The sequence below is a fragment of the Haliotis cracherodii genome, unplaced genomic scaffold (assembly GCF_022045235.1).
Source record: "Haliotis cracherodii isolate W230 unplaced genomic scaffold, xgHalCrac1.p SCAF_2, whole genome shotgun sequence".
NCBI classification, from domain to species: domain Eukaryota; kingdom Metazoa; phylum Mollusca; class Gastropoda; order Lepetellida; family Haliotidae; genus Haliotis; species Haliotis cracherodii.
In genome coordinates this window covers 16,820,859-16,843,963 of record NW_027266275.1, presented here as the reverse complement: position 1 = coordinate 16,843,963, position 23,105 = coordinate 16,820,859, and the positions used below count along the sequence as shown (strand labels likewise).

Sequence of the window (23,105 nt, the reverse complement as noted above, 5' to 3'; positions counted from 1 at the left end):
GGAAGTAAATAATGGCGGTGCTAGGGTCAAAATGGAACGAATTATAATCGGACGCATCTATCAAATACAGTCCGAAATAACCGAGTCTGTTTAGTACCTAGCAAAAGCTTAATGTCTTAGGTTTCTAATGAGACAAATTTTGTGAAGCCTACACAGAATAGGTAAGTGTAGCAGCTTAGATTGTAACGCAACCCTTTCTGGTAGTTTTTGTTTATCAGTGGAAAATGTTTCTCCAGCGACTTGGTTGAGAATACCTAATTATCCCATTCCCCTCTTGTTTTCAGCGGAGATGGAGCTTCGGGTTGGCAACAAATATCGTCTAGGGCGAAAGATCGGCAGCGGATCATTCGGCGATATCTATTTGGGTAAGTATGTGTCAAACCGCAGTTTGACAGATCAGACGAAGGTGGAGCTCTTGTCTGACTGGTAGCCATTGTCGAAACAACAGATGATCGTGTAGACGAAATATTACTCATGTACAGATCATTCCATTGCGACTAGATCTGCTTCTTGATATGCTAGCATGACCTTATATGCATCAAGAGATTTATTTATTAAAAATAATTAAATCATTGAGAGGTGTGTTATAATGTCGGTCATTTGACGTTTGTTTATCCCCGGAGGAAACTGGCTCGACTGTTGTCAATCTAGATTATGTTTCCCTCGCGCATGTTTTCAGGGGAGATCTATGACGGATACAAATCTCACGTTTGCTTCTTTTACGCATATAATTTAAGCATAATCATGCTATTCCAACATTCTCAAATACTAAAAAAAATAGTAAAAATTATTATGATAATGTGAAAATCTCTTGAAGTCTAATTGCTTAACAAAGTGTCATTGATATTATTATGACAGCTGTCGTGTATAATTTGAAATTAAGAAACCATTTTTGTGCAAAATTGCTAGTTTGTAATATAAAAAGTATTCTTTGTTTTCTTAGCTGTAAATGCAGTCACTAGGGAAATAATGATTTAAGTGTAGGTCAGACTGATTACAGGGAAACCTTTACTAGCCCAAATAGAGATAAGATATACAAGGATTCCCTATAACAAGCCTGACATTTTACTGGCCTTGGATACCTTTAATAGTTAAAACACTGACTCAGGCTAGTGCCAATTTGCATCACCTGTCCAGCTTGCTCTGTAAACGGGTTGACAACGTGAACCAACCCAACTAGTTCACTATTCATTTAGGATTTTTTAAATTAAACATTGCAACATTTCCATTCTTTACTACCAGTTACTCACACTTGTAGTCGACTAGTCCTTATGATGTGATATAGCAAAACACTTAAAATGGCCAATTACTACTAGTCCTTATGATACCTTAGCTGTTGAGCAGTTTGGCAAGGACAAGACTGCTGCGAATTTCTACTACTGACAACCCTGTGAGGATTCTGAGTTTGAAGTTAAAAAAAGGTTTGGTGGACATCCCGAGTGTAATTGAACATGGGATGTGTTCTATCACATTGATCACACACCACTTCAAGAGATTATACCAATTCTGTTTTTCTTGTAACTGATTCTCCATGACATGTTATGATGATACAGATAGTTATTTTCTTGTGGGTTTACTTTTTCCAGCAAATAAATTATTTTATAGAGGGCTTCTTCGGATGTCTGTATTTGCTCTTGTAATTAACTATTTGGTGGTATCTTTAGAGACATTAGTACATCATACTACATGGCTTGTCCATGTCTTGTAATAAATTGCAGTCGTATTATCAATTTCAGCAATAAATGTTTAAATTCTATATTTCTGTACCCAAAGAAACCGGGCCCAAGTAAAAGAAAAATATGGTATGACAGCAATAATCAAGAGGTCATGTTGGTAAATGTGTAGGATATAATTATTATTATACACTGATCACTTTCACTGGGGAAAGAGTGTTGTATTTTACGATATTCATTCAAGAATCCAATTTAGACATGAGTTATCACCTCCCATTTAGGACTTTGTGGACAAATAATTGTAGCTTTTCAATCATACTTATTTTTGTGAGGACACAACATACTGGTCTCTCTGGATTTTCACTAAGTTTTGGACTAACATACAAGTGGCCATGTCTATGCTTGACATGATTAAGGAATATAGAGAATATTGTGTGATATGCTATACAGGGATATACTGTTCTCAAAGATGTTTGGAAAGTGGACAGATCAAAACAAAGTGAAACTCATCCTCCATCAAATATGAATCACATAAAACACAAAATGCTGATTATTAGTTACACTTGACAATCTTCCTTCTTCAACAGTTAACTTGGATATACCTTACAGAATTTTGCCACGATATGAAGCAAATGATGAATCTGTAATAATATGCAACTCAGGTTGTATCTTAAATTGAAATGCAGAGTATTTATCATATCTATGCCTAAAATCCATTAGTCATACAGCGTTAGAAACTAACGCTTTTAGTCCATTAGTCCTTATAATGATAACATAGAGCAAAATCCATAAGATTGGCCAATTTCTAATAGTCCTCATGATACCTTAACTATTAGGCAGTTTGGCAAGGACTACAGGAATTTCTAACACTGTCATATTTGAAGACTGCAGACTTCCAGGAAGATCGAAGCAAAGTTAAAACTGAAAATAACATCACATACAGGTAGTTGACAGAAGTCCATATGTGCCATTTTATAGCACAATCCAAGAAATAAAGCACTTCATATGCCTTACTGGCATATTTACTACTGGGCAAATGTATAATCCTTATCCAAAACTTTGTTGTTCCCTCTCTATGCACCCGTCTTTAATAACTCCATATTTCGGAACAGCGAGAGTAAAATTGGCTTAATTTGAGAATAAAAAAGCTTAAAAGTAACTTGAATCTGATGATAATAACAGTGTTTGCATTTACGGCGTCCCATATACAAAAATACGTACTGACAAAAAAAAATAGGATGCAAAAACCACATACACGTTTCCCTTACGCATTTTCATTTTGAAAAAAGTTAACTTCACGCATAATTTATTGTTGTTTTGTTTGGAGTTTCTCTTGCTCCCAAAACCCATGTGATAATTTGTATCCAATATTCGCTGGGTTCCGGTGCTAGCCAGATTTCAGTGTGATGGCGGGAAACTGAAGTATCCCATGATGTTTCTCTTCCATGTCATGTCCGTAATGGACTAAGGCCTGGGGTCAAAATGGCATCGTCGAAACTTTGTCAAAAGAAAAGAAGGTTTCAAGAAAGTTGGCTTGAAGAGCCAATGTACTCTTTCAACACCGTAGGCCGGTACACTGGCCAAGAAGCCTCGAGTCACCAGTCACTGCAGGCTGCTAGACCTGCCAAGCCGTAGTGACTTCAAAATAGTATATAATTTTATGAACCTACCTGTCATATCATTCATTTATTAAATCTATCACATTTCTCAATGTCTGAAATATTCTTTTCAATTTATCATTTTTTATCGATAGATTAAAAATTATTCTCTAGATCTATTTCCCCCGATGTTATTGAAAATAAAATTCTAGGACACACACTTCGACAAAGGGGCCACATAGAACATGTCAAAGAGCAAAATAAAAACTTTTTAAGCAAATCTTTAAATTCATTATACAAAGTATTAATCAAATCAACAAAAATATGTTTAAAAGTTGTCAAAGTTATTATTTTCAACTTATCGTGCGATCGCGTGTATTGTAAGTCAAATGACATCTCTGCTTTCATTTGCCTCAATTTCTTGGCTTGGATACGATGTTTAGTGCCAAAATATATGCCTAAAAAGTCTGTCACAGCTCCTAACCAATCATGATACATCCACAAAGTTCCATATTTGATTATATAGATCATGATTTTCCTGCTTGAAATGTTCAGAATAACAAAAATCTTTGGGCAAATTCTGAAATTCATTACACACGAGGACGGTAGCATTGCTTAGGTCATGTGCTCTAGTTTGACCAATCACCACCCTTGTAGCAGTTAAAGCTTCTGGTTGACTGGTGTTGCAAGAGTCAAGTGGCTAATCTATGTTTGTTTGTTTGTTGTTTAACGCCGCACTCGGCAATATTCCAGTTATATTTATATGACGGTGGTCTGTAAATAATCGAGTCTGAACCAGACAATTCATGCCCCCTAACCCCCCTAGATAGCCGTGCTCGGCGCTCGCAGCTCTCGCATCACGGGGGACCCCATTATTTTGGAGAACAATTCAAACACAGAATAATATATTGTCCTGATTCAAATAATGATTTCTTGGCATTTGTTGTAAAATGTCTACAATTTTGAGAAAGACAACTGTCTTGTCACTACTGTTCTACTTCTGAATACAGCTATGTTAGTATTTGACATATGAACTGACAGTGACCAGTTGTAGTGGGACGATATACCAATGCATTGGTGGATTACGATGTTTTACTTCTCGATACAAGTATCGATCACAGTCGCACACTAAGTAAAAATATTGATTCTCACCTTGAATGTTTGTTTGAAAAACTAATTAGTAGTGAAAACGTAAAAATCTTTTTCATCCATTGCTTAGTTCTTGATACTGCCAACAGTAGATCGTCAGTGATACAGATAAGGGCACATGTAAGTATCGTGATAAGTATCGGATGGCATAGTTGGTGTATCGTCCCAGCCCTTGTGACCTGGATGTGCAATACATAACCATTTTTGTAATCCATATACACTATCTGAAATGAGAGCCACATTGTCAGCAAAGAGTAATAGATAAAAAAAATAGTTTGTCAGTAATTGAAAACCCCTATCCCAAGCATTAACACATGGTTCATACAGGCTTGAAAAGACCTTGAAGTTTAAGGTCCCTCTTGCAAAGCCTTGATTTTAAGTGTCAACCTTGAACAGCCTTGAAAATCACCAAAATACCTGGAAAAGCCTTGAATTTGTACAAAATCACATATACTTGGTATTAAAGGTATTAATTAAAAGCACACACAATATGAACCAAGGATGTGTGAGATTTATCACAGTGATAGATTTGTGTGCCAAGATGAAGAATCTGTGACAAACTTATTTTTTGTTAGGTGTGAAAATTAATCTTTTTTGGAAAATGCCTTTGATAGTGTAGTCTGATAGTATAAGCATGCTTGATTTAATCAAATATTGACAGACTAATAGCCCTACTAAAAAGCCTTGAAAATGACAGTTGACAGCCTTGAATTTTAGTATTCCATATCTGTATGAACCTTGTAACACCTAGAGCTAATTAATTTATAAATAAGAAAAACAGAATGGAACTGATGTTAGAAATTGGCACTAGTCGTGTAGTCCTAGCCAAACTGCCCAATAGTTAAGGTGTTATAAGGACTAGCAGAAATTTACCATTTTTAAGGGTTTCGCTATATGTCATCATTGTAAGGATTAGTGGACTAAACACATTTTAATCCAATAGGACATTGGAATAAATGTGTAATACCTTCATGTGTCTTAACACAAGACTTGAATACTGACTACAAATATATGGAGTCAAACACTTTTTTTAGCATGATGGGGAGATAAACAATAAATGATCATCACTTTCATTGTCAAAGTCTCCACCAACATGTGCCCCGCAGCGTTAGAAATTGGCACTAGTCCTGTAGTCCTTACCAAACTGGCCAATAGTAAAGGTATCCTAAGGACTAGTAGAAATTGGCCTATTTTAAAGGTTTTGCTATATGTTATTATTATAAGGACTAGTGGACAAAAACTGTTAGTTTCTAACCCTGCGGCCTGCGTGGAAATGACAGGGTTCACACTAGGAATTTTCTGACATGGGCCTTTTATGTGAAAATTTCAAATATTCCTGAGGTATGCCCATACAACAAAATGATGTTAAAATGAGCCACTGTATTTACAAATGTGGACCTTTTTTCAAATTTGGGGGCCAAAAGAACAAGGCCCCACCCAAGAATTAACCCTGAAATGGTGATTCTTTGCAGAAGCTATATCAATTTCATTTGACCCAGTAACGCCTTTATATATAACAGAACTTTGACAACCATTCAGCAATAATTGATATACTTTTTGAGCATCAGAACACTTCAGTACATAAAATTACTTCCTTTGCTTGAATCAGATTGTACATTTATGATCACATTCAATAAAAACATGGCTGGGATCATACTTATAACAGAAGATTCATGAATGCTGCTATTTTGGAGGATTTTCAAAAATGAAAAGTAATGTTTTCAAGGAATAGCCCTTAGATTAAACATAAAGAAAACATGAAACATTTAGATGACATTTTAATTTCACATATGATGGTAGTACAGAATTTCAGAATTTGTTCAAATCATTACATTTTAGTGTTTATTTATGCAGGAAATATTTGTTATTTGGCTGCCTTTGTTGATATATTAAATCTGTTGACTGCGTAGTTAGCCAAGTTGCAGTGCTGTGGGGGAGAAACCTTCCTAATAGCAAATGGTGGCCTATTTTGGAATAGATTGTTAATATCATTCCAGGGTTTTGCCAGATGCACAGTATTGCAAATGGACACAAATAATATGCACTTGGGTTGCAAGAGGCTGTATCAAGTCGTTTTAAACTAAATCAGTTTATGCGTCTACATTGAAATAATTGATGTTTCTATTTTGATGTAAAATGTACAATAAAAGTTCAGAGTGTCCATGTCTGATTTCATCACTCAATTCTGTTTTGTTTCATTAACTTTCAAACAATGAAATCACAGAATATCATGTACAAAGAAGATAGTTTAAAGAAACTGTGTTATGGTGTTCCTTAAACATTTCCAATTCTGATTATATAAGTTTTTAACAAAGTTCAACATACGAAGTTTGCAGTTACCAGATGAAATTACCCTACTTTTGTGCATGATTTTTTAAACCTTTTTCCCTTTCTAAGTCAAGATTACTGTTATTTATTTTTCAAAGGTACATTGATATAAACACAATGAATGTATCTTACTATTGATGTCTTTTTTTTCATGTTAGTTTATACTTCTTTGAAAACAAAAAGGGATAAAATATGCAAAAACAGGGATAATTGAATATCTACACAGAGTTATGGGAAATGAATTGCTGCATACACAAGAGGACACGCTGACTGATATAGCGATGTCATTAAACTTTTAGTACAGAATGCAGTATTCCGCAAACCTGTAGACATCAGTTAGATTGCAATAGATAGTATTAATTATCCTACAGTAAGTCCACACTAATATACATGTATCAGGGTTAGGACTTAACTTGTAAACTTCACTACCCCGGGTAAAGATAAAATGCCCTTATAATGTTACAACAATGGGGAAATTTGTACTAACCCACATGAATTTGTACTAACCTCGGGCTAGTGTTACTTTCTAATATTTTAAGGTATACTCAGGTAAATCCCTTCACTTGAAAATTATAATTGTTTCTACACTGCATACAATTTCCAAGGGCATATTACTTACTTTTAACTTTCTGTTTTAAGGTACCGACATTTCCAATGGAGAAGAAGTGGCTATCAAGTTAGAATGTGTGAAGACCAAGCACCCACAGCTCCACATCGAGAGCAAGATTTATCGGATGATGCAGGGAGGTGGTAAGAGTTTCTCATTTCTTTGTAGTGCTGCATGGACTAACCTTAGGATGATCTAATCAATGTTTTGGCTGGATGGACTGGTGACAGCCTGGACCTTGGCAGCCCACTAGGCAGCATTGGCCAGCACGTTACTGGAAGCATGTCAACGCTTGTCTCTCTGGTCAGGAATAATTGGAACATTTCAGTGGCCAGGAAATTTGATTAGAATAATTATATGATTGCTTGCCAGTTATTGATTTGAGTTTTATATAAACATGATTGAAATTATGATTTCTTGGGAAGAGATTGTTATGGAACAACAAATATAACTAGACATTATCTTTTCATTTAGAATCTACTTTCAACAATCCTAAATCCATATTCATCATTATGAAATAAGTCCTTCTACCAATAAGATCTTTGTGAGTTTAGTGTACTAAGTTCAGTCCTCTTTTCTGTTCAATAAAATATTGACATTAGTTTGGAATGTCCCCTGAAATTCAGTATCTTCATATAAAACTACATTGTAACGAACAATTCATAGGTACAGGTTTCTGAGGACAGGCTATCATGAAAAACACCATCAGATTTTTATTTTTATGAAAACTATTTGACTAAAAAAACTAACAAACGTTGCATGTTTCTATCTGAGCACTTGAGGCATTGGGAAGAGGATGGGAGGGATTTAGAGCAGATTGTAAAACAAACCAGTTTTGGTCTCATTTAAAATTTGCAAAGGAGCACATTATGTTCTTAAAAAAAAGATGAGCATGGTAGAATCTATTGATGGAGGTGTATATAATTTGTTTTCCTCAGTTGCTTTTGAATAGTTTGTCATTTTTGCATGAGAATTTGAGTTACAGAAATTGGCATGACATTTTAAGAACATGAAGTAATCGCACAAGTGTTGTGGTATTTTTGTGTATATTTTGGTTGACAATTATTAAATGTAACAGTATAAAATGTTCATTGAATGGTTGTTGAATGTAAGCTTTGGCTTTTCTTGTATTGATTTGGGTGGTAATTGCATCAATCTGAAAAAAATATCAACAACTCTTGTCAACAGGTTTTTGAAAGTATTAAGATTGTTCATGTTTTTTGCATTGATTGTTCAGTCCCACACACCTTCCCCACCTAACTTGAATTCATGATTTTGCATGGTACAGTGTTCCTTTGCTATTGCGCCCATCAATTTGGCGTTAACTTGGTTACAGTGCATGGTAACACATGGTTAAAAAAAATGTATGGACATTTTTGATAAACTGTTATACGCTGACTCAGTGTTTTTTCCCCATCGCAAAAATAAATTGTCATCTGATCACCACGAACGGTGTAGTGAGACTCACTGTTATGCCTTCTTACATCAACATCATGTATGTATGTATGTATGTATGTATGTATGTATGTATCATTAAAAGTAATATTTATGGCAATTCGAGCATTATGTTAACATTATGTTTTCGCAATCAAAATATGTGTAGCATATGATGTCCCTAATGTGACTGATCAAATTTGTCCTGATCAAAAATATCCGTCAATAACAATCAGCTGAACCAAAGTGCTACGCTTTGATTCTAATAATCTTAGATATATTTAGTAAAAGCTCCAACTAAAATAACACAATATTGGAATACATTATTCCTGATAAAATAATAATTTCAGATAAAATTTTGTTCCACCATTGCATCAAAATTCTTAGAAGTTGTATCATTGGCAAGTTTTCAACTGAGTCACTGGTAGATTGGGGAAAATGTGTGTACAGCTGATTGCTATTTCCAGCTTAGTTTACGAGAAAATACACAAAATAATCTTTATCTTTGCATATATGGAGGAAATACAATATAAATGATAAATCGTCCTGTCTCGTGATGTTTTATCTCAATTTTCAATCTGTTGACCAAATTTGTTATGACTGTTCGTGATACACAATGTATTTTTTTACTGTGCATAACACTATTGATAATTTGTTTTAATCACAATGAATCATAAACATCTTATATATTCTAATATTTTTTCAAACTATGATATGCAACAGGCGGTGTAGATTGTGTTAGGTAGGCCGAACATGTACTGTTGTGTTGATCATCTACCCCCTACAACTCCACCCCAGTTAAACTGCTGATTGTCTATACGCTCATGAATTATGTGGACCAGAAATGTTGCAAGGGATCACTGTGTTTACAATAAGTCATTGATATGATTGGATATTTAAAAGCAGGAAAGTTTGTTATTTGTTGCGTTAAATTTTCTCAATGAAGATTTCACAATAGACTTTTCTAATTCAATAGATACAAGTAAGCTAAATATAAGAACATTGATATGATATTTGAGGTAACGATTTGTTATTGTAACTTATAATCAACATAAGATCTGTTGTAATGTGATGCTGTCTGTGATCCGTGCATTTATTCATTCTTACGAAACCTTGTGTTTGGGAATATCTGCAGATCAGTTTTGTAAGGATTCCTGATTTATTAGCCTATTCCATTCAATTTGTTGATTAAAACTTGATTGAACAATTGTCTGTAAAATATTTCACTCTTGCTATCATTATGATACCCTCAGTTTTCATTTAACTAATGATACATGTATTATTGCTTACAAATAATCATGACTTAGAATATAAGGCAAAGTCGAGATAATTTATGGATAACAACTTCTTTATTTACTGTAAGGGCGATGTTTCGGTATAGATCATTATACCATGTATACTGTTGTCAACCAAGGCTTTACATTAGATAAAGAAGTTGTTATCCATAAATTATCTCTACTTTGTCATGAGTCAACTTCTAAGTAATGCCTATCAAACAATTCAGAATTTATGGGTTCAGGAGAACTATCCTGTCATTTACATCTCATTTATTAGGTTATGTCTCATAGATTGTCAAGTGTTCATTTAACTGACATGCTGGCATACGAATGGAAACTGGTACAGGACTACTATGGTTAAAAGTTTCGTCTCAGATCTCTGAGTTTAACCTCAGTCTTTCAGACGGGAATTTGGATATCCTCATCTTATAGACTGAGGTAACTTTTTCATGTTTGTAAGGTACGTGAAGCATGGTCCGTTTGACTTTGTTTCAGTGGGCATCCCGACAATCAAGTGGTGTGGAGCAGAGGGAGACTACAATGTCATGGTCATGGAACTTCTTGGTCCAAGTTTGGAGGACCTTTTCAACTTTTGCTCACGGAAGTTCAGTCTTAAAACAGTGCTATTACTGGCAGATCAATTGGTGAGATTGGATACTTACTTGTATGCAGATTTCTAACACTCTTGCTGAATATGTTAGAATGGTTTACTTTGAATATTTAAGTTTTAGGATAAGTGATGATAAAAAGGTCTTGTCTGTTAATGTATTTGAATGAAAGTAAAACTGTTATGTTTAAGTAAGATACAGTGAATCTCTGTTAATCTGTATGGTCTCGTTTTCTGGTCAAATCATGTGGATTGTAACTTGTCTGGACAACGGAAACAAGGGGTGTGTGAAGAGTTACCTCCCCTATCAATAGTCTTAATATTGTAAATAGATAAAGATGATACCAGTTAGATAGATCTGAAATAATTAAATAAGTATACTAAATTACGAAAATGCAGACTTGAGACTTCATTCTTGAATCCAATTTCAACATAGTAATGACCATTGATACTGCCAATTCAAATATAACAGAAGCTTGTAAATTGATCAGATGGGACTTATTTTGCCTTATGTTTCAACATTAATCAAGCATTCTCAAAATAAGTGAACCAGCTGGCATTTAAGGTTAAAGAATTAGCTTACTGTGTATATTACAGATTTGTTACAGCATATTGAGATCCAGGTTAGAATAGGTCTTCAGCAACCCGTACTTGCCGTGGTTAGGCTCGCTGACTTAGTTGATGCTTGTGGATCAATATTCATGATATCAATCAATGGATCGTCTGGTCCAAACTCAGATATTTACAGACTGACATGATATAAACTGGAATATTGCTACAACTAGAGTACAACATTAAACAACAAACAACAGCAAATGATCATTCCGGATTATAGTGACAATTTATGTAGTAAAAGACCACTCACAACTGTTTGGAAAGTGTGACATCCGGAATAATGAGTATGACTATTAAGATTGAAATTAAGTTTGTTGCGTGTGATAACCTTTGCTTCATTGTCGTTTTGTCTTACTTTACAGATCAGCAGAATTGAATACATACATTCGAAAAATTTTATTCATCGAGATGTGAAGCCAGACAACTTCCTGATGGGCCTTGGCAAGAAAGGCAATCTTGTATATATTATAGACTTTGGTCTTGCCAAAAAGTATCGAGATGCTCGCACACACCAGCACATACCCTACAGGGAAAACAAGAATCTCACTGGAACTGCAAGATACGCCAGTATAAACACACATTTAGGAATAGGTAGGCATCAGTTATTTTCATATGCTACTGGTATATGAAAAGAGGCAGTAACGCAATTGTCACCATGAGAATATTGTTTTTCACAAAAAGTATAAGACTTCTGCCCTTTAAAGCAATGCTAGAAATAAGGACGTTCAATGTTCCAACTTTTGTGTAAATTTGAAAACTTTATCTGAAAAAAATGTGGATATTTTGTGATTATGAAAGTGTTTGTATTGTTTAGTGCCTGTTCAATGTGATGGTGTGTAAGATAATCATTCTTCTTTTCAGAACAAAGTAGAAGAGATGACATGGAATCATTAGGATACGTGTTCATGTATTTCCTCAGAGGAAGTCTGCCCTGGCAGGGCTTGAAAGCAGCCACTAAAAGACAAAAATATGAAAGAATCAGTGAAAAGAAAATGTCTACGCCAATCGAGGAACTGTGCAAAGGATTCCCTTGTAGGTGTAATTGATCATATTCTCTATATAATCCACTTCAATCTTTTGTTCATTTTTAGTGTATTAAGCGGTAACCACATATGAAACTAAGTGATACTTGCATGAGATTTGAAAACCACTTATTCTTCTTCCACATGGATGTGGTTTAATTTTCGCCCCACATCAGTACATAGAAAAATGAGGACTGTTATGTATTATAGAGATAGAAATGGAGATGACGTATAACGATTATCTTTGTAATACTTATGCTGTAACTCTTTATTTTCAGCGGAATTCGCTACCTACCTGAATTTTTGTCGGTCTCTTCGGTTTGATGACAAACCTGACTATTCTTACTTACGGCAGCTATTCCGTAATCTCTTCCACAGACAGGGTTTCACATATGATTATGTCTTCGACTGGAATATGTTAAAATTTGTAAGTGTAAGTCTTATCATTGATTACTTTCTTCAACCTTCAATTTATTATTATACAATCTTAACCAATTAATTGTAAATTTTTTGTCGATGAAACATAGCATTATCTGTCTCTCAAATTTGATCCTAATGATTAAATTGTAAATGCCACAAAGGACTAATGACCGTAACAGTGGGATAGAGACTCCTGGAATACCCAACCATACCAAGTAATGATTGCATGCAAAAAGCCTCGCCCCCAAATCATGAAATCAACCTTTTCCTCATACCATAAGGTTTTGTAAGTATAAGTCACCTACTCCATGTTTAAAATAGATAGTGACATTTCAGGTGTTTGTCCCCCACTGTCTGGTCATCTATTACAAGTAATATTAAGTGAATTAGCCTTTTGGCTAAAACAAACTTGTCTTATTTGATTAGAACGTTTGGCATCATGAGACTTAAGTGTAACAGGTAATGGTTTGCATGCTCGTACTAATTTCTCTGTGAAATTTTTTAAGCTGTTCTTACTGCGTATCATTTGTTTTACAGGGAGGTCGAGGAGCCGAGGACCTGGATAGAGACAGGAAGTTACATAGCTCAACATCAAGGGCATTGCAGGGCACAGCACTTCCAGGTCGAGTCCGCAGTGATCAGTTAGGAGTTGGGGCTGTGCCACCTGCAGGGGATTTCAATTGTGAGTACCAACATTCTCTCTATTCATGCATGCTACATAATCTTCATACTCTATTTTCTCAGACTCTCATTAAATACACACTTTGTGAAGGTCAGATTATGTTCATCCATTAGACTTTTACTGAACTAATAAACATGTTTCGTCATATGTATTAACTTGTTCCGGAGGAGTAAAGATGGCTCTGTTCATGTATTGCATCTATTGATGCACACAAGTGCACAGAACTCAACTCTTGCCGTCATGTTGTTTCATCATAACTTGTGCATGTTCCTATTGAAAGATTATACTTTTCAACCATTGTAAGAAATATGTACATTTTTACAATAATGTACAGAGAATTAGGGATAAATATCTAAATGTTTCTTGAGGGTTCAATGTTTTCTGTTTTCATCATGTAACATTTCTGTCACGACACCTGTAGATTGCAGTATCTGTTGACTAATCTGACCTTCATGTTTAGATATCAAAATACTTTCAAGCACACTTTGATAGTGCTTTACTTCATGTGCACATACCAAGTGCATACATCTGAAAATCATTTATCTGCTGACCTGTAGAATGATGGACATTCCTATTTTTAATCAACATTTGAAAGAAGCATCACAGTGAAATCTGCTGCAGGACATTCATTGCGTCACAGTTCTATAGTATAACTACATGAGTATCATTGTTGCTCTTCATACATTCAACAATGTATTGGATGTACTTAGGGGTACAACTTACTGTTCACTTCTTAACAGCACAACACATCCAAAGAAAATAATATATTTCCTAGCTATTGTCACACATTAATTTCATTTTGTCACAGCTGTGACAAATTTTGTCATGTTATGATTTAACAAATTTATGTAGATAGTTTTGACAAATGGAAATTGGCACAGCTGCCACCAGTTACTAATTCAAGTAACCATATGTGGCTGCTTGTCTCAAGAATTTATGAATTGTTATTGTAGCAGGAATATCTGAAGAATAGTATGGCTTTTATTGAAAAGGTTTGGTAGCAGCAAAATATTGTTGAAAGTGTGATAGATGTCAACATGTTCTGATACCATGAAGCATGTTATTTTTGTCAAATATTGTGGAAAGAGAACATACTCATAGCCCTCAAAGCATGCTGTCTTCATCGTTAGTCAATGTTTTCCCATTCTGGAAAGGGAAAGAAAGCCATTCACACTCCTCTTCATAGTGTTGGAATTGACAGAAGCAGTTAAGTTATTGAAGTAGTTTGTGTTCTGACATTGGCATGACAGAGTTTATTGAAACTTAATTTGAAGGTTACTGAATAGTCTGAGTTTAGTACAAGAATTGGTACATTAGTGATTGTTATGTGACGTGAAACATTTGCTTGATTTGAAGAGGTATCGTGATCACTGTTAGGATTACAAAAAGATTATTGGGGTCTACTTATTTTATCTATGGGAATATCATAGGATGTTTGAAATGTTGGTTAGTACTTGTTTATGTATGCATCAACAGGGTTCACTCTAGGTATTTTCTGACATGGGCCCTTTAGGTGAAAATTTCAAATAATATTCCGGAGATACACCTCACTTTTGCCCATACAGCACAGTGTTAAATTTAGAGGCAAATTATCCCTGCATCAATTACTTAGTTTTCTTTCAATACGACTTTACTGTGAGTTACTGCAAGTGGACACATGCTGACAGTATGAAAATATTCAAATGTGATTTCAATCTTATATGACTGTGGATAATTTTAGGTAAGGATTATTCTGGTAACACATAACATTAGTTTGAAGGGGACAAGATTTGTCTATGAACATTCATATACCTTAATTTTAGAGTACTATCTTGAGTAATTGTTGTTAATGGATTCCCAAAGGTTTGTTTGATGTTGGCTGTATCGTCTTTAACTTTCTATCTGTGAATTTGACAATGATTTCTTTGAGAAGCAATATATCCCTGTGTAAGTTCAGTTGACCATTAAAATGATAGTTCATTACGACAGAACAGGAGTGGAAAAATATGAAACAAGGGCCTTGAAGGAAGTGAAAAACAACCACTGTACTCCAGTTACAAAACATGTTCTGAGTAGCTTGTTTGAGTTTTATTAGATCCTCCTAGTTGCTGATATAGCAGTTCCTGGTGATTGTGCATGGCATGTACATGTAACCATCATGATGCATCATGCCATCAAAACAAGTTCCATTTCATCCATTACATTATCAATTGGGGGGAAAAACCCATAAAATCAAAGATTTATGCTCTAAGCACAATCATGTTTTCATAATACTTAAAATTACAATCTACTGTTCTAAATCAACACAAAATATGACAGCAGTGATCAGTGCAATATAAACTGAGGCTTGTTAAAATCTGTTGGTAAAGTCTATTTTCATGAGAGAAGGTGAAAACATCACGTGAAAAATAAGTAGTGGAGTGTATCTTTTAATTTATCTACTATGTGACTAAAGTTTTATCATTTTCACAAGATTGGGAGGTATGACATTTCATGAAACTCTTTAGGCAGCTTATTTGACACCCCTTCAGTCAACAAGTTCCAGGATTAAATCAGCTTAGTATTTTGAATCCTTTTGAATGTTTCAAGTGGTAAATTGTGAGTGACTCAATGACTGAGAGCAAGGGGAAATTTTTATGTGTGACATGTGTGTAAATGATGAATGCTAGGTTTCTGTCAGGAAATTTTGATGTATTTAAATTGCTTCAATTTCAGGTATTGTCATCTCTTGCGCCAGATTTTGCTTTTTCTGCTTCTAATTGTTTATTCCATTTATCTCTAGTAAAGAGGGGAAAACACTTCTCAGTTGTATTAGCTTTCACGACAGAAAGAAGTCAAATTGGTAGTTCTCAAATTCTTGCTGATGTCTAATATCTTTTTAAAGATGTAAGTTGGTATGTAATATTATGAAACAAAACAGAAATCGTGACACTGAATTTTTGTTTTTACAGATCCTAGTAAAAGGTTGAACTGTTAAAATTGTCCAAGTTTCAAGATTTTAGGTAGTGAGGTTCATGTGAGAGGAAATAATAAAGGAAACTTCTAATGAAGCTTTCTGGGAAGATTTCCAAAAACAATATTTGTTCTTCAAATTTCTTTTCAGTAGTCATCTCTTCTTAGTTTCATTGCAGTTTATTCAGTCCTATGATGAATCATCTATCACTTAGTCATCATCAGCACAATCATCATAGTCTCTTAACGCCTTCCTGCTGACTTACAGCATATCTATCTATGATGCCAGCACGCCTTGCATGGTATTTGGTGCTTGGTATTGCTTGTCTCTATTGCATGCACCCTATATTGCTCAGTTTCTTTTTCTGTATCACTGCTATGCATGCTTTTTTCAGTACCTTGTTTCAACCCATCTTATTTCTGCAGTGGCACATTATTTCATGCCAATGAAGTAAGGATATAATGTTTCTTTTGATAAAGCATTTATTTTGCCACAAGTAATGTGATTGTATTTTGCATAAGTGTGAATTATTTTGGCCAGTAATTTTGTTTATTTCTTTATGATCCAAATAAATAATGGCTAAACCTTTCTTTTCCTTTCTGAAACTTTTTTCGTCAGCTTTGTAAGACTTGATTTCTCTCTTTCCTCACTCAGACATTCGTGGTCTGCCGTCTCGGCCCAAAGATAGGCTGCCTGCACGGTTGTCACTAGCAACAAAAGGTTCCGAGTCACAGGAGGGCGTTACAGACAGTAGGGTCAGTGATAGGTTGGCTACCCCCTCATCTGGAGGGAGGCTTAGTATGAAGGGATCAGGACTGCCTGTGCCTGTAGGGAGTAGTGCTGATGGCTCAAAAATACGCCGGGTTGCTGCAGATGGGAGGGGGCGGGGTGCACCGCTCAAACAGAGACCTTAACCAATGCCTTGCAGAGTGAGTGAGGGTTTGGTTCATGACTACTGACTTGCTTGTGGCCACAGTGTTGACAGCATCAGCCTACCACAGTTCATGTTTCTGTGTTATATGCTGAAGGAGGTATCTTAGTGGCAACATACAATCCAGCATTCATCTCTGCTGCCTACCTGTTGGTCTGCCTCTCCATGTCTGTCCAGGCCCACACTCGTGTTGCTTCAGGTCACAGCTACAGTTTCAAAGAGCCTGTGCAAGTGTGTAACGTGTACCATGCTACTGAACAGGGGAGACCTATCACTCCAGTGTTGTACTTTGGCTCATCAAGCTTATGTCCTGAAGTTTATGTACCAGAAGTACCTGAATTCATCCTTTGTCAAAGAGTTCTTATTTATTGCAGGATGTACACAGATAATTCATGGTATGTGAGGCATTATGAAAGATTTTTCTTTTGCATTTGTGAAACAATTAATGAAACTTTTAGTGATCTTACTGGCAATATTGAAATGAAGTTTGTACATGTTTGAATGGAAGATATCAATTCTTACTATTTACTTTCTTTTATCAGTACATGAATCAGCGAACATGGTATAGTTAATGAATTGCAAACCTTTCATCCTAATTTGTTGCTGCAGATGATCGATGTTAAAGAGAACATTAAACAACAACTGTATTGGCCTGTATGTGTATGATTTTAGTACAGATCGTAGAATATCTCATTCAATGACAAAAGATGCTGACATTTTCAATGTTTTCTGTATTTGTTTTCACTAAAGGTTTCTGTTTCATATTGTGTGCTTGTGTACAACCTGAAGAATGAATGTTTGTGCTTGTAGGTGAAGAATGATTCGTCAGAGATTTGTGCGAAAGATTAAGGAATGTATGAAGACAGAATTTCAGTTTTCCTCTGTTTTTTAAAGTTTAATTTAAATAGAAAGATAAATGGTGAACTGCACATGACCTCAGGAACTTTTGTGCATTTCTTCATGATACTGTTTTCAACATTTTATTAACGTCTAAAACGAGCAGGGAGATCTGATCCTCCTCTGTGGGTAGGCACGCCAGTAGCTGGTACATACTAATGAAGTATATGTGGGTAGAAAAAAATTGTGTATAGAAATTACTTCTCAATGGGAATTAGAACCTAATGTTGTGAAACTTGTATAAAGGCTTGTATAGATTGTGCAATATTATTATATTAAATTTGTATTATATTCGGTGTGATTGTGCAGAAAGAATTTTATTGTGTTCCTATGTAACATAGTGAGATGATACAATGTTGCTGATTGATCAGACCTAGTGTAAGGAATAAGAGTAGCCACAGTGATGTAATTTAACATTGTTCGTATACATGCTTTTACTCTGTAAGTGATTGCATGAGGAGACTTGGAGTCAATGTCTGATACAGTGTCAGTACAATGTTATTAATATGACTTGCTCCTTTAAAACAAAATAGTGATTATCATTGAAGTGTTGATGGCAAAATGTGCGCAGCATTTGTATCAAGAAATGAATTGTATTTTGTGTTGAATTTAGTCTGAAACGTATTGTTTGTGATCAGTGGTAATTGGTGCTGTGAATTCCAAAGGGTTATACAAGTACATGTCATTACCAATATGTCCATGCTTTAAATTTTAGTGTCACAAAGTGAATATCGGTATATGTCAAAATGTGATACTCTGACAATGCAAATTTGATATCACTGAATAATTTGAAGTTGTGATAACTCTAAATGCAATGGTGAAAGATCCATTTTCAGTCGCTAAGTTACTTCTGAAAAGTACAGAATATTTTGTTGTAATGTTTTGTTGAATTTTGTTACTTTAAGAATTCATTTATCATAATCATCTACATAAATGTGAGCATTCTGATCCTATCCTTCAAAATTTAGTATCATTACCACGCCAGGTTACCAAACATACATATTCTATAAGAGTGTTTACTTTCATTCATTATACAGTAAAACGAAAATTCTGATTCATTTATATCACTATCTTCGAATACAAGCCAAAAACAATGCACTTTTTGCCAGATAGACTTTCTTGTATCAAATGTGAGTACTAATGTTGATTTTGTAGGTTTGATCATTGAGAAAAAATATTCTTTTAGTACAGATTTTAATGTGATAGTTTTAAATCCAAGGAAGATCGTCCTTCGAAAAAGTTTCATGCTTTCTTTGAGCATGTTGATATTGAGACAGGTTTGTTTATATATAAACCTTTAAATATAATTATGGTCAGGCAATTTAAGATATGCCTTAAAATAATGTTTGCAGTTGAAAAGATAATGTACAGTCTTATTAAGCAGAGTATGAATGTTTCTCCCTTATCTTTGATACGAGAAAGTCATTGATCTCTTTTGTTACGAAACACATTTTCAGTATGTGTTGTACATTATGTATTTGTGCATTTTGTAAATAAATTGTTTCTATATAGCTATACAATTTGTGATGTTTCCTAATGCAGAGTATTCATTAGGTATTATTTCTAACACCATGGTTGACGTCTGTTACTGAAGGTAAATTTTGTAATATGTATTCATGTTCATACATTTTTTGTGTAGTACAGTACATGGTTTCAATAAACTTGTACTGGTTTGTAATTGGTATGTAATAATATGTCAGATCAGTGCACAAGTGTGGAGCTCTGTTCAACTGCAATCTTGCTGGACACACAAGTAGCTTTTTGATTGATTTATGTTCAGAACAGACATCATTATGACAAATTTATTGTTTCAATTTGGGAACATTGAGAAAAGAAATTCTCTTTTGTGGAGTTTTTCTGATCTGTAATTGTGTTTAATATTGAACCATGCAACTTGATTTTGATTTTCTTATTTGCTTTACGGATGGGTGAATGGTAAACAAATTTTGACATTGAAAATACCAGGAGGTATAAGATTTATATGGCCTGCTTTGAATGCTTATCTTGGCAAGGAGCTTATGTAACTCATATTCAATCACGGGGCCTGCAGTTAAATGTTTTCAATGATGTTGAATGTATCTTTACTACAGTGTGGTGGTGTAAAGTACACACATACCTATGAAGATGAGCACAGCTAATTTGAGATTGTTTTTGTTTCTGTTCAGCCACCTCCCCAAGGCCAATATCCCGAGAAAGAGAGAGACGCACTAGCACCAAACTACACAGAGGTATTCCCACCAGCGAACTTCAACGTGAACACACCCGCATGTCCTCAGTCCAGATGCAGCAGGGCATGATGACACCAATCAACTCTGGGCTCAGACGAGGGAGCGCGTCAAAAGAAGAAGTGCCTCCGCGTTCCGGGTCATCTCGCCAAATCCGCAAATGACTAGAGGCCTGCGGGGATGACGGACGTTGATCTCTCAGTCACACTGAACCCATTCCTGCCAAAAATCGGGTCCGACTATATATATATATATATATATATTATATATATATCTCCGGATAATCTGTACTACCCAGTGACACTGGACACTTTGACTACATGATGTTTCTTGATTGTGCCATTGCTTGGGGAGTAAAGTGAGCAGACAGACCTTGTAAGGCTGTGGGAAGTTAAAGCTTCCACTAGTGAGTGACTATAGAGTGATAGACAACTACATATACCTACAGTAGTATTCTGACTTTGGTATGACACAAGCTTATGTGATGATACGGACAAGATAAGTTGTTCTGAGGCAGTATTACTACTGCCGCTTATCACAAGATTGAGAATACACATGAGTTGACTGTGACCAAAACAACTTAATAATGTCACTACCAGCCATGAGCGCAAGATTCAAATTCAACATGTGCGAGTGTGAACATTTGACGTTTTAACTACCTGTGTATATGCCAACTGTGTGTGTGGATGCTTGGATTTCGATCTTTATGACTGATTATCATGATTATGTAATTTTAATATTGTACATAAAACCGAATTTATAAATATCATCCAATGACATGATTATTTAAGGCTGGCCTGTATCTGGACTACTTGATTTCTTATTTCTGTGCTGTCATTGTCTACTGGGAGTCTGCTCAAGTGTAGCAATCACATCGCTTCATTCATTGTTGATCTGCTTTGTACATTTGCTCACAAGAAATCCCTTGTGTCTTAAATTTCATTGACAGACCATGCTCCAAGTTTTGTTACATGAAAATTAATTATTTAAAAAAAAAAAAGGCCAAATTTTTTATTTTCCAAAATGTTCTTACTTCCATGTAACTGTATCTGTTGGTGATTTTACTACCAAACATGCCAAACAGTGGCATGCACTTGGAATCTCAGCTAGATCTAGCTTGATGTATTAAACAATGCTAACACAGTTGTACATAGGACATGTCTTAACTTTCACCTTAAAATATCTATTTGAACTACACTTGTGATTTGTGATCTAGTCTTGTACCTATATTGCATATAGACAAAGTATTAAGGTTATGCATATGACCTTCATGGATATGATTATTTAAACCTTTAATATACATGTTGGGCTATGCGTTCTTGGTAAGTTTTAGTAAGATATGTACCGTAACTAATGGTTTCCACTTTTAATGATTAATATGAACCTTTGGAACACCTTAAATGAATTTGTTGTATTGTGATAAAAGTGTCTTTGAGAATGTGATGTTGACCATTATCAATCACATAATGAACAACACACTATAGACTGTAATCTACACAAAGGATATTGTCTGTCTTCATGTGTTGGCAGTTTTGAGTTTGAAGAAGTTAGAGACTGTTGAATTAAACTAGGTCTTTTATTTATCATTACCTAGAATATTTCTGAAAACAAATCATTGAGTAAATTTTTAAACCCGATTTTACTTTTTCAAAAATAATTTTGGAGGTTATGAAATTGTGCTGACCTTATTGCCAAAAACAGCTCCAATCAGTATGTTGATTAGTCACTAATGCGCTCGCAACTCTCATATTTGGATTGTTTGGAATTTCAAAGGCTTTACCTGCTAATAGCTGCAACAAAGCCAATTCATGTACAAAGTAGTGTGAGGTTAGAGCCAATTTATTCTCCCATAAACTATTTCTCTGATCTGTCTTAAGTCTCTTCTTCCAGAATGTTGTGGACAGTCTGTTCTGGCACTATACAATAGTAGTAAAGTTAGAAATGTCTGTAGCGGCATTGATAATCTTACAGAATGTCCACTTCCTGCATGAACATATAAGATTTGCTTCATAGCTACAACATAGTACACTCCAATATGTTGTCATTTTATGCAGGGTAATCAAAATGTTTGTAAGATGAGTTTGTCTTTGAGCGAAACGAGCCTTGTTTACTACTTTATGAAATTGTAGATAACTTAAAACTAATAGATTGAATCTTGCTTTAAGGGGTCATGGTATGGAAACACCAAGAATTTCATGAATATTGTCCATAAAATCTCCTGTCACCAGTGATGTACAATAAGGATCGTGATAATTCTGGTTAAACCATATCATTAAAGCAATGTTTTTATCTTGATGCTTTAAGTTATTTTGGCATGACATAAGGGATAAAAAACAAGCTTCTTGTGTGACACATTAAGTACACTATATTTCAAGGTAAATGTGCCTTAGGGGTCATAATGATCTAACCATTCTCTGCATGCTGTTTGTATGTATGACGGATGTGTTTGGTTGTTTTAAGGGCATAGCTATCTTGAGAGAGGCTGCAGGGCCACAAACACCACCTTATCATTGCTACGCCACCTGGGTTTTCCCTTGTGTCATGTCAGTGTGTCAGTCTGTCCATTACATTCCCTTCTGTTTCTTCTTGTACTATGTGGATGGAGTGTACTACAGTCTTGGTCTGTCATGTACTCATTACTTACTATGTGTTTTCTACCCCTGTATTAATATTATATTGTAAGATATCAATAAACAAATTTCACTGTA

The 23,105-nt window shown here is 35.0% G+C and overlaps 1 protein-coding gene across 5 annotated transcripts; it reads left to right on the top strand.

The window, feature by feature from the left end:
- On the top strand, positions 1-23,105 carry LOC139469890 (casein kinase I-like). 5 transcript variants are annotated; one of them, XM_071252215.1, is made up of 10 exons: positions 1-161; positions 285-365; positions 7,388-7,498; positions 10,562-10,710; positions 11,651-11,879; positions 12,150-12,320; positions 12,589-12,737; positions 13,268-13,412; positions 16,999-17,205; positions 20,338-23,105. In XM_071252215.1, the coding sequence occupies exons 2-10, from the start codon at positions 290-292 to the stop codon at positions 20,559-20,561; spliced, it is 1,461 nt and encodes a 486-aa protein (XP_071108316.1). In that variant the 5' UTR covers positions 1-161; positions 285-289; the 3' UTR covers positions 20,562-23,105. The 5 variants fall into 5 exon arrangements, with proteins under 5 accessions (XP_071108316.1, XP_071108313.1, XP_071108314.1 ...); XM_071252212.1 differs by having other exon boundaries at positions 12,589-12,743; positions 16,999-17,099; positions 20,338-20,557; XM_071252213.1 differs by lacking the exon at positions 16,999-17,205 and having other exon boundaries at positions 12,589-12,743.

Bases quoted from the DNA above. Each gene is read 5' to 3' on its own strand.
- LOC139469890 (XM_071252215.1), top strand. From the start codon at position 290: ATGGAGCTTCGGGTTGGCAACAAATATCGTCTAGGGCGAAAGATCGGC. The intron at 12,321-12,588 runs GTAGGTGTAATT...CTTTATTTTCAG, and splicing joins ACTGTGCAAAGGATTCCCTT to CGGAATTCGCTACCTACCTG. The intron at 13,413-16,998 runs GTGAGTACCAAC...TTCCTCACTCAG, and splicing joins ACCTGCAGGGGATTTCAATT to ACATTCGTGGTCTGCCGTCT.